Source organism: Bactrocera dorsalis, chromosome 2 (genome assembly GCF_023373825.1).
Source record: "Bactrocera dorsalis isolate Fly_Bdor chromosome 2, ASM2337382v1, whole genome shotgun sequence".
Classification (NCBI taxonomy): Eukaryota; Metazoa; Arthropoda; class Insecta; order Diptera; family Tephritidae; genus Bactrocera; species Bactrocera dorsalis.
In genome coordinates, this window is record NC_064304.1 from 8,060,754 (window position 1) to 8,074,001 (window position 13,248).

Here is a 13,248-nt window from a genome sequence, read left to right on the forward strand (position 1 = left end):
ACAATTTTTTACAAACAATCTTGACCTCTCCTGATGTTTTTAAAGTGTAGACTAATGTGTTTACTCGCCGAGAAATAGTAGCAGTCGTTCTTGAAGTGACCGGTCTTTGAGACACCATAGCAACGACAAACGCCTTTTTTTCTTCCCATGACAGTGACCAAAATACTTTAAAAATATCCTTCCTATCTTCTTCTGTAATTTCGTTGCACTGCTTACCAAATTTTTGGGCACATATTTCCGAACGGCACCGAACTTTCACAGTTCTTTCTTTTCTAATTTGCATTACTCCAGTCTCTTTTTTGCTCCTCTTAATCGATGAATATTCCCGACCACGCATTCGCTTATGTTTTTGGCGGTTTCTAGTCCAGTTTTGCTTATCTCCCTGGCCTTTCCGTGCTCTTTTTATTTTAATGACACCAGAGGATTCATTCAATAATACTGAAGAAGATCCATTCTCAGATAGATCTGATTCAGTGCTGGGATAGTACTCGCTTTCACTTGCGGAAAAGTCAGATTCTGAGGAGAAGCCAGAGTTATCAGAACCTACTGAGAGAAAATGTCCTGTTTTCTCATCCAAAATTACGTTTCCAGTTTGTTGTGTTTATGGTTCGTGGCATTGATTCTTGATAACAAAATTACCGGTTTCAGCATCAAGAACGGCGATTGTTTTTTCAAGAATTTCTACAGGTGAACTATCTCTTGGACTTGTACCAAGACGGGTAGTCACATACTCAGTTCGAGTGCACGCAGTGCTGCAATTTACTGATGCCTCATTCATATTAAGTGCAGCTTAAGTGGAATTTAAATTCAGTTAAAACTATCACTCACTAAAATGAAAAGTACACTCTTCTGAAATAAATATTCACCAAGCAAAAAGATAACATAAATAACTGCAATGCAATGACTAAAATTCACTTCACACTTTTTTCACTACAAGTACTACAAGGAAACGGTAAATTTTTGTTTTTGAAGTTTCGTTCTAGCGTCGCCGACGAATAACGGGACTCCAGACGTTAAGCTGTAAATATACATAACTACACGTATTCATGCTATAGCAAAAGAAAATAAAAAGATCTTTTTGGAGAATAAGAAGACGATTAATACTCAATTAAATATACATGTATATTGAGATAAGAGTTTGACGCAGTTACGAAAACAGTATTGCATGAGATACCAAGTTTTGTATTCTTAATTTTTTTACGATAGACACAACTTATTGAGATAGGAAAATGTTGCAGTTATGGAACAGAGAAATAGCAATCGTTTGATATGAAAATCTCAAAACCGCAATTTTTTAAGATACGAGGTTGAGAAAGTAAGGCATCGATATGTTCGTGAATTGAGCTGAGCAACAAATTGAAAATGATCCGGATTTTCATCGAAAAATCGTCTACAACGATGAGGCTAATTTCTGACTGAATGGCTTCGTCAATAAGCAAAATATGCGTTATTAGTCAGGCAGCAATCCACACGTACTTCATAACTGCAACTCAAAAAAAATACGGTTTGGTGCGGTTTATGGGCCGGCGGCGTCATTGGGCCGTACTTTTTCCGAGATAATCAAGACCGGCTCGTTATTGTGAATGAGAATCACTACCGCTCAATAATAATTAAATATTTTTGGCCCGCATTGGATGTTATAGACTTGAACAACAACCTGATGGCGCCACAAGCCACAAAACGAATGTCACAATCGATTTCTTCAAAACCAAGTTTGATGAACGAAGTTTGGTGGCCGCCTCGATCGTGCGATTTGACACCGCTAGATTATTTCCAGTGGAGATACGTCAAGTCTATGGTCTATACCAACAAGCTAGCGACGATTGATAAACTTCGTATGAATACCGACCGTGAAACCGACCGCAGTATCGACCTATTTATGCTTGAAACCCGTCGAAAATTGGGTTCAGCGTCTGGAGACCATGCGAAAGAAATCGAGTTCCATTCCGAATGGCATCGAATGTACTTTCACAAGAATAAAGAATTTCAATGATATCAAATCTTTTTTTTTACTTAAAAAACTTTTGTAGCGTTTTTATTAAAAAATCCGTTATATTTGGGCTAAAATTGACATCAGCTTTAGCGAATGAATAAACATTATAACGGGTGGGCCATTTAACGTTTTAAATTTGAATTATTATTGAATTTACGAAATGGGTCGCTATTCACTAGAAGAGAACTGGGAAATATTGACAGATTGGGCCGAGGATGGTAAATTTTACCGAAAAATCATCTTTTCGGACGAGGCTCATTTCCATCTCGATGGTTACGTTAACAAGCAGAATTTGTGCATTTGGGGCACAGAAAACCTGCAAGTGATCGTCGAGAAGCCAATGCACCCAGCCGAATCACTGTATGGTGCGGATTTTGGTCTGATGGAATCATCGGCCCATTTTTTCGAAAATGAAGAAGGAACCGCCGTAACCATCAATGGTGAGCGATATCGCGAACCGAACTGAACTTTTCTTCAAGCAAATTGAAGAGGAAGACTTGAACAACATTCGGTTCCACCAGGACGGCGCTACGTGACATACAGCAAACACTACACTCAATCTTTTACGCCCTATCTTTAAATTTAAAATTTTATATGGCCCACCCTATATAACAGTACCAAATAAACCGGCAACTTGAAGTATTTTTTTAAATTAAGCCCCAAATTATATAAGTCTTTACTGATAATTGATGAATGGTTTTGCACCTATTATTCTTAAAGGGGTATTCTAGCCTAGAATTTTGAAAAAATCTAAATTTTTTCATAAATCGATGGTTTTGATATTCAAAAAAATCTACTGAGCAAGATTTTTTATATTATTTCCGAAGTTATAGCCGTTTTAGTGCCCTGGCAACTAGACGAGTTTGAGCTGTGGACGAAACTGTTTTTATATAAACCACTTTGTTCGATGCAACCGCCACACTATATCAAGTTCTAATCAACCAATTTACCTAAAAATATTCTTTAAATAGCTCTCTATCACATGAAGCAACAAAAAATTAAAAATTTAAATTTTTTAGTATTTTAACAAAGTTCGACAAAGTTAAAAAATTAGTTAAAAACTCAAACTTTTTACTTGAGTAGGTGCTCTTTTATGACTTTTTTCAGTTTTGCAGCTTCTTAAGATAGCGACAACGTACTAATCAAGAGTTCATCGTTATTTTTTAGCTGAAATTCGAAATGAAGACACTGAAGGTCATCCCAGCTGAGGCATAAACAAATGAAGGGCGAATTGGATTAAGCCTTAGCATGCTTTTTTTCTCTGTACTCTTTTAAAAAGACAATAATAAAGATTTGTATTCAAATACATGAAATTTTTTTTTCAGTCTGGTTCAGATATACAATATTTATTTGTTCTAGAGCATTTTCCTCAATTTTTCTGGCAACTTAACCAACTTATGGAAGTCTCATATCACATCCTTTCAAAACATTATAAAATAAATCACGTACTAATGAGAGTAGGTAAAAAAATTTCCATCATCGAGACCTTCTTTAAGTGGCCGTGGCCTGCATAGCTCTTAGTTCCAATTTAGTCATCGCAACATAAAGTTCATAAGTATCTAGGCTTGAAGCACCCACACAAAACAATAATGCCTATTAGCATTTTCGAAAAGAAATACATTGATCAATGAACCAACCTTTGCTCAACATTAATTCTTAATCGAACTGAAATCGAGTTAAAACTGGAATGTAACTATTCGGGTTGCAAACTTGGTTGTGTGCGTTGATAAAATAACGTCAGCTGCTAAATTTTGTTCATTAGAGAGTATAAAAAATGAAGAGCACAAACAAATATAACAGCTGTTGATTAATTAAGCCTATCGTTAATCGAGTAGCAGGCTGTGCGAAAGGAAAAACACTGGTTTCTCAATTACAATCTTAATGTACTAAATTAATTTGACTGCGTGAAAAGGCTATGAGGGGTTAAAATACAAGACGCAAGGCTTATTGCCCTGTGGCAGAAAGTATCTAGACCCTTATTTTTACTCACTTATAATACAAAATTTATCATTCAAAAAATTAAACCAAAAATTTTAACTTTACAGCAAATTCCTATAATTTTTAAACCTGCGCTTTTTTATTTTTATTTATTCATTCGCTTTGTTGTTTTAAGGCACGAGTTGCACGAAAAAAGTGCAAATAAATGTAAACATATTTAAGCTGACAATTATGAGTGCAAATAGCAGTGTACACAATTTAAATGCAAACACACACACAGGCTCACACAAATATGTACACATATTTGCAAATGTGGGAGCCCTTTGCATATGCCGCCCACACACTCAACGCCGACCACAAAATCGTTACATAACAATTGAGGACTTGCAGTTACCTCAACAACAGCGTTTCATAACCGCAGAGGTCACTGCATTGCAAGGCACACGCACACAAACACAAAGCGGCGCACAAGAAATGCCAGCAGTTGATCGATCAACGGGTGCCTGGACGGCTGACCAGCAAGCAAACAAACCGCCGTTATGGTTATAAATGGAAAGGCGAATGAAATGGGTGTTACTATATTAAATTACAATTACAAATCAACAGTTGCCATAATCACAACGACAACCAAATGCAATAAAAACCCACACCAATAACAATCACAGCGGTGCCGTCTGCAACAGCAGTGCTGCCCATGCCACAATTGAGTAAGGTGCAGTCACATTGCCGACATTATGGTCAATTGCAATTTCACCTGCGGCAACATTCCATAGCAACATTAATAACAATAATATCGGCAAACAATTGTTGAGCCGTGGCATGCACACACACACGTACGTATATTCATGTGAGCGGTCGCTGAAATTGATTGGCAGACACATTAATGTTCAGACCACATGACTGAGCCGGGTCAAAGGGAATCGACATGTCACTCGGTAATTCCACAAACAAGTACATGTTCATATGAATAGTGCAGTTACTGAGTTGAGCCCACTGTTACGATGGATTAAACGATAAGTGAAAGCACTGTCTGAAAATGGTTTTCCTTCTCACTAAGTACAATATATTGAGTAATTAACTGTTTAAATTTCTATCGAAATCCATTAATGTCGCTACTAGACAAACGAACACCGAACAGGCGATTGATTGACGTCAGTTCTCAGTATTTATCGAGGAAGTGGTCTCACAATAATCATTGACATTCGAGCAAGTCACAAAGAGACAACTATTGTGTCTCAGCAGAGTCGAGATATATTGGTCCCTCTTTAGCCACAGCCACAGAAGTAGTCCCCAGCTTTCTCACGCCCTGCTACTTCTCTTTCTTTCCATAACTTTAAACAATCATAAAAGCGAGAAAAATAATATCACATTTGACTACCGAGTACGAGAACTAGTCTTGATAAAAAATCACGAATATATGGGTTAATATTCGACCGATTAGATCACGTCCAGCACGCAGTGAAGAATATATAGCAGCCGTAACTGAGAGTGTACACGAAGACCATGGAGGCTCGATTCGGCTAGGTTCGCAGCAACTCGGACTGATGTATGGAACGACTTGGCGCATTTTACTTCGAGATCTTGAATTGAAAGCTTACAAAATACAGCTTGGGCAAGAACTGAAGGCTCTCAACCTTCCCAAGCGACATCGCTTCGATCTATGGACTCTTGAAAAGATCCAAGAAGATCTGACGATTTCGAGCAAAATTTTGTTCAATTGAATAGGTATTTAAACAAGCAAAATTGCCGCATTTGGGAAGAAGAGCAACCTGAAGAAATTAAAAAACTCTCATTTTATCCAGAAAAAACAACGGTTTAATATGTTTTGTAGGCCGGTGGAAACCTCGGTCTATATTTCTTCAAAAATGAGAACATAACCGTCAAGCGTAACTGATAACCGACTATTTGATGCCTAAAATTGGAAATCGCGATCTCGGCGACATTTGGTTGCAACAAGCTGTCTCCACTTCCCAAACGTCGCATCAATCAATGGATTTATTGGGAGAACACTACGATGAGCAGATAATTTCACGTTTTGGCTGGTCGATTGTTCATCAAGATCGAATGATATCACACCGTTAGACTTTTTCCTGTGGGAATATGTACAGTCTTAGGTCTATTATGACAATCCCGCTCTGACTCGAGACTTGGAGCAAACCATCACTCATGTCATTCGCCAGTTGCCAGTCAAAATGCTCCAATGAGTCATTGAAATTTGAACTCAACGTATAGGCCATCCGAAACGTAGCCGCGACCAACATTTGAAAGAGATAATGTTCAAAAAATAAATGCCAAAGAATGTTCTTTCGAATGACAATAAAAATTCCTCACTAAATTTGAAGTTTCTGTGTTTTTTCGTTAAAAAAGTAAAAAGACTTATTGAACTTATCTTCTTTAGTTCAGCTACACCTAGGAATTACAAATTTGAAGAGCTAGATTTTTCCAAAAAGTACTCCCATCTAACTAAAATGCTACTAAAACACCATAATCCGAGCATGGCTGATTCGAAGTCACGCAACAATTAGCTATCTGGTATTAACGCATTACCAGCGCTCTAGTTTCCCGATCCCCCAGTCACACAAACATGTTTCTTCCTTTAAATAAAGCTCCACACACACATATGAATGAAATATAAATATGCCTGCAGGAATCAGCCATAATAGAGGCCAAACCATTGCATAGTCAATAGCTGCCCTTTACCACTACTGCCATATCGTCTGCCATATCGGCAAGCGGCCATTAAACGTTGTTAAATGACACATGAGCTAACACCAACGCATGCTGGACTTAATTGTGTTGAAAAGCGATTACAAGTATAATTAAAAACTGCCATACTTAACGAAATGCCGACAAATTGCTGAACTTTTAATCAGCCTGCTACAATATCGCCTGCATTTGCATTCGTGTATTGTGTGTATATTTATGTAAGTGTCAATATGAGTACAGTTGTTGTAAAATAGAAGTGCTTACCAGACCGGCGCTCATATCACAGTTGAATTTAATGCTGGCGGAGAGTTCCGTTTTGTTGTCCGTGGGGCAAATGCTGCCGCGCAGATAACGTAATTCCGCGACGGTGCGATTGTAGGCGACCAACGACGCCATGGGGAAACCAAGACTCTGAAAGTAAAATAAAATTTTCAATGATAAGAAACATTAAAAATTTAAAAAAAATTAAGAGGATGCAGAAGCATAGTTATCATAAATTCACTAAGGCTTGGAAAGTGATGAATCGGAAATAAACTGATATAAATGTCATAAGGCTGAGCTCGAGCCACTATCGGGTCACAGTTGGCGGATAGTGGACCACCTATGCTAAGTAAATTAGCTGCGAATTGTAATACGCAGCCCCCGACCAAAAGCTGCAGAGAGGAAGGTTGGGCTCCAAATGCCTTATGCTCCCAATGAACCACCAGCAAGGAGGAGCAAATGCTGCCTTCAAATAAGCGTCCACAACTCCCACCAAGGTTGCCACGAGGGAGAACCTACCTACGAGAGGGAAACAACAAAGCGATGTGGGAACACACAGCGACCAGCACCTAACGCGAACAGAAGTCGATGATCTCATCAGAATCGAGGCCAATAAGATTCTATTTACGGTGTACTGGAAACGCAAACTGAGTCTGTATTCTGTGGCCTCAGTAAGTAAGAGTGACCATTAACCGAAATAGCTGGCAGGCTAATGCTGTTCTCATCTCCATCGCGTTAAAACCCTGGCAGGTCTTCAAGTGCGTTCAATGTACGTTGCCATATTGACAGTTGAGGCGAACTCCTTATTAGTACCCGAATCTGGCTTTGAACATAAGCTCCCATAAGGTCTTATCCCAAACCTTTGGATGCATAAGAACCTCCTCAATAAGTTCCTTTGCTTTTGGCGAGTCATTATCAATGTGTATGACCTGGTGTTACCGTAATGGGACACAATTTCTCTCCTATATAGATAAATAAAGATATTTTTCTCTCCATACATAGAGCTTCTTTAAAACATGTCGGTTATAAAGGCTTTCAAGTTTGGCGATTTTCTTTAATTTATCGATATTTTCGAAAACGGGGTGCATATTTGGCATCAAAATTACCAGAACGAATTCGGCAGAACCCAAATTTTAACGTGATTGGCTTTTATAGTATCTGGACCATAAACTCCATTTACATTTTCAGCTTATCGAATAATATCTTTCCAACGCCATTGAGATCAAGAGCTAATGCCATTAAGATCGTTCTTCTACAACACAAGATACAAGTTACTAAAGCTATCTTTTGGAAAAATACAGATGATCTTTTTACTAGGCCCCACATTTTCCATTTTCAAGCCATTTTGGGAAATATTGATAAAATTTACTTTTTTGACTCAAAACTCATGAGATCATCAACAGATTTATTCGGAAAATGTAAATCATTTTGGAAATTGTTAACAACATGAGACCATAAGACCTCTTCAACAAACATACTTATGTCCCATTTGTGGATGTTGGTTATGCTTTTTTTTTGTCGAACTTAAATTTATCTAAACTCTCCAAAGTTTTGGCCGTTCTTCTCGACTATGGTCTTCCTCTGATTAGTATCTTGACTGAAGTATAATCTTATTATTATGTTGCTGGCAAAATGTTGCTTTGGGTTTGCGACTAAAGCCGAAAATTTTCATTTAAATACCACAAAATACTACATTGCATCAAATGGGAAGTTTTAAGAAACGGACAACAGAGAGATGTGTCTTTATAGTTAAAGAAAATATTTTCGTAATACGTATGTACGAGTATGTCCATGTCTTGCTATTGTGAACTGTAAAAATATAAAAAGTTTCCAAGTGCATAATATTACAACAAAATAAATCTCCAGCATGGAGAGCAGGAAGAATAGTAGACATAACAGTCGCAACGCGAGAAGTAGTACGTGAGGCAGAGAGCACAAAACTGCTTGCAAACGTAAACAAGGTATTTTAAGCGCATTTTTAAACGCAAACTGTATTCTTCTCGTGCAGCATCGTATCGCGTGAGGAGTTCTATTACATTAGGCAAGCTGCAAAGGAAAACGTGAAATACGCTTAGTCGCCAGCAATGGTTGAACGAAATTCAATTGAACACAACCGAAGCGCTGCTAAATGCATTTCGAATTGAAATTCAAGTGGATTTGCAAAATGTAGCCGCACGTTTTTGAGATTAGTGAATAATTCTTATTTGATGTTGTGTCCGCTGTGGCATGAGTGTAAGGCAAGGAAAATATTCCGCCTATTACTTTGTATTGAGTCAGATTGGTTTTAGAATGCCAGGTGTCGTATTTATTACGAAATAATGACAAAAAACGCTTATTGCAACTGAATTACATTACTACTTGTCGAAAAAAGTTCGAAATAGACCCTCCAATTTAAAAAGAATTTACGACGCCATTTGAAAAAGGATCGCCTAACCGACGTTCAGGAAATAAGCAGTGAGCAACTCTCGAGAGCTATAGCATTCACACGAAAGAGGGACTTATTATCGCCTTTTTTTAACAGATCACGTGTGATTTGTGTCAATCATGTTATTTTTGTTCAATATTGTTTGACATTTCATCGTGGAAAGACTTACGCCTGAATAACGTTTACAAATCGTTCAACTTTATTACGAAAATTCAAGTTCTGTAAAGAATGTGTTTCGCTCAACTTATGGTCCGAATAATCGTCATACTGAACGTAGTATTCGCAACATCATCAACCATCTTGAGGCCCAACATTCATTATTGTGTAATATTCGACCGAATAGACTACGTCCAGCATGCAGTGAAGAAAATATAGCAGCCATAACTGAAAGTGTACATGAAGACCGCGGAGAGTCGCTTCGGCTCGGTTCGCAGCAACTCGCGCTGACATATGGAACAACTTGGCGCATTTTATTTCGAGATCTTGAATTGAAAGCTTACAAAATACAGCTTGTGCAAGAACTGAAGGCGTTCGACCTTCTCAAGCGATATAGCTTCGCTCTATGGACTCTTAAAAAGTTCGAAGAGGATCCGACGTTTTAGAGCCAAGTTTTGTTCAGCCAGTCCCATTTCTGTGTCTAGTGCGGTTTGTGGGCCGGTGGAATCATCGGTCCATATTTCTTCAAAAATGATGCCCGTCAGAACGTATCCGTCAACGGCGACTGTTATCGCGAGATGATAACCGAAAATTTGATGGCTAAAATTGAAGCTCGTGATATCGGTGACATTTGCTTTCAACAAGACGGCGCAGTTTCCCACACATCGCATCAATCAAAGTAGTTATTGAGAGAACACTTGGGTGAACAGATAATTTCTAATTTTGGGCCGGTCAACTGACTATCAAGATCGCATGATATCACACCGTTAGACATTTTCCGGTTGGAATATGTAAAGTCTAAAGTCTATGCGAACAATCCCGCTTCGGATCAGGCCTTGGAACAAAATTCGCCATTACCAGTCGCCAGTTACCAGTCGAAATGCTCGAAATAGTCATCGAAATTTGAACTCAACTGATGGACGAACTGAAACGTATGCACTGCCAATATTTGAAAGGGTTAATCTTCAAAACATCAATCCCAAAGAATGTACTTTCGGATGATAATAAACATTCCCCATGAAATTTAAAAAAAAAACTTTCTTCCATGCTCCTTGCCGATGTCTGACAGCCCTTTAACACATAAAATCTCAAACCACTCTGAACCAGTTTAGGCACCAGTTCCTAGAATTCAATTCAAAAAGGTGTGTCAACACACCAGCTGGACACAGAACCTGCATTTCAATGCACGTAGCATAAGCACTACTGAAGCCGTTTTTATTTATGAGCAACGCCTTCGGATCACCACAACAGCTGCAGCAACAGTTGTTGTGTCAACCGACACTATGCATAACAACAGAATTTTCGAGTAATCTCAACAAATCGATAAGTGTTTCTTGACAAAAACCAAACACACACAACAAAAGCAACTACAAGAATGGCAACAACACTTTCCGAAAACCACAATGCCACACACTACTGACAGTGACAACACTTGTGTATACATCAGCAACAAAGTAGCCACAAATACCAGCAGCAGCAGCAGCACACACACGCACACACATACACATGGGCAAGCACATAAATGGCGAAAAGCAATGCAGGAAGTAATCGTTGTAGCCACAAGCATTAAATGAGGCAGCACTCGCTCAATGCGCACAATTCGGTGCACTTGGCATTGCGATGGACCGTGCAGAGCAACGATATTGAGACTGCGTCGGCCGCAAATCTAGGGCTGTGTGGTCAGCAGCAGCAGCTCTGTGGCTCAGCAGAAATCAGTATCGACAGAATTGCACTGAATTTCGATTTTATGCGCATACCAAAGCAAGTGCATATATATGTGTGTGTATGCATGTGTGAGTGTATGCATTTCGGTCAGCACATACATATGCACATTTGCGTACTTATTAAGAATTATCCTTCCGTTGATGCGCATAGTTATGCATGTATGTACGTATGCTTGTGTGCTTGACCGCAGGCGGTTAAGGAAGCTTAATCCGTATACAACCGCTGTTTTAATGCAAATATGTATGCATGCTGACTCCGCGTCCGACACAACGGACGAAAATGATGAGTTTACTACTTATGTATGCATATGGTCATAAATAAACACCCTGTAGTATAATCTTTCGTTATCTCAATGCATTTTTAATTTACATAATAAAAATCACGATCGAATATTTAGCTTGAAACCAGGTGAGCTGAGTGAGATGATGTGGTCCTTTAGTTACTTAAGGAAACGTAGGTTTGACGATTTTTATCAAATCTTCGAGAAAACTTCTTCTGAACTTATTTACACGATTGAGAGGAACCTTTCGAAGGCATTGGAAGTTTATACAACGAAATATGTAGAAACTTTTTGTATAATTTTTCCTTCAAACAAATTTACAGTGCATTTAACGATCCTCGGTGTAGTATTCTTTATACCTTAATAACGGAAACTATTTTTGAAAACTTTCAAATAAGTTGGTACATATGTATGTAAAAACTTCCTTGTTGCATAAATTTCAGTCAAAAGTTACTTTCGACACTTCTTTGCAACACTCTATGTCCATTCGATTTAAATCTGCAACAAGCATACCCACTCTGAGTCCATTTAATTTCGATTACTTTAGTCGATGCTTTAGTGAAGTCCACCACCATTCCTTGATCGTCCACCACCATTCTTTGAGTCGTGGCTTAAAAATATAAAAATAATTAATACAAAAAAAGGAAAAAAAGAAAGGTAGCCCCTCGTCAAACAAATGCAAATTTTTTTTATATATAATATTTTTAACAAGTCTTTAGGCGATCGTGATTAGCGAGGTCCACCACCACTCTGTGAACCATGGACACAAAACTCGCCTTGGCAAAATCTTAAATGGGAGTGAAAGATTTTTCTAACAGCCGTCGAACTTCGGCAGGCAATATCAAAATAGTCGATATTACAACTATTAAGTTTGCTAGGAACTTTGTAACACCCAGAATAATCGATTCAGGCTTATCCGTCTGTAAGTGCGTTTGTCAAGGAAAACTTTCTATTTGATTTGTATCGGACCAAGATAAAGATAAACATGAAGATGTAGATAAAGATAAAGATAAAGATAAAGATAAAGATAAAGATAAAGATAAAGATAAAGATAAAGATAAAGATAAAGATAAAGATAAAGATAAAGATAAAGATAAAGATAAAGATAAAGATAAAGATAAAGATAAAGATAAAGATAAAGATAAAGATAAAGATAAAGATACAGATAAAGATAAAGATTTTTTTATACTTTTTTCTATTATATTATAAGAAATGTACCCATGAGGAGCATTTTGTGGAGCTCAACTGATTCAAATTTTAAAGTTAAAAACTCATGTTTTAAAAATGCCCACTGTTAAACTATGATAATGCCAAACAAACTATGATAATGTACTTACGATCCAAGTACTGGATTAAAGTGAACAATCTAAAGGACTGAAAGGACAATCCACTAGGTCTCCCTTTTCGGTGCAATTGATCTCACCTTCATTTTTGTGAAAAATTTTTCATTGCACTTCAACACCATTGTTTTTGTAAAAAAAATTTAGTTATTGTCACTATTAAAAGCCAGATTCTACACTAAGGAGGTATTCTAGTCTAGAAATTTAAAAAAATATATTTTTTTTATATTTTCAAAGTTTAACTATTCAAGAATATGTGTACAGAGGATTTTTCAAAATTCAAATTATTTTCGAAGATATAGGCATTTTTCCAACCGGGCATCCAAACTGGTTCGGCCGGAACGCGAAACTTTAAACGCGTTTTTCTCAAAACTGACTTTTTCGGAACGATGCCTACGATTTCTCAGGTTCTACTGGACCGATT

General features: G+C 37.7%; 1 protein-coding gene across 1 annotated transcript in view; it reads right to left on the bottom strand.

Moving 5' to 3' along the window:
• Positions 1 to 7,048, bottom strand: part of LOC125776600 (cation-independent mannose-6-phosphate receptor-like) — a gene marked incomplete at its 5' end in the record, with an annotated part of 99,528 nt that extends 92,480 nt beyond the window's left edge. The window contains 1 exon segment of the mRNA XM_049449751.1: positions 6,902 to 7,048. Within this exon segment, the coding sequence (XP_049305708.1) occupies positions 6,902 to 7,048 (147 nt within the window).
• Positions 7,049 to 13,248: the final 6,200 nt, after the last annotated feature.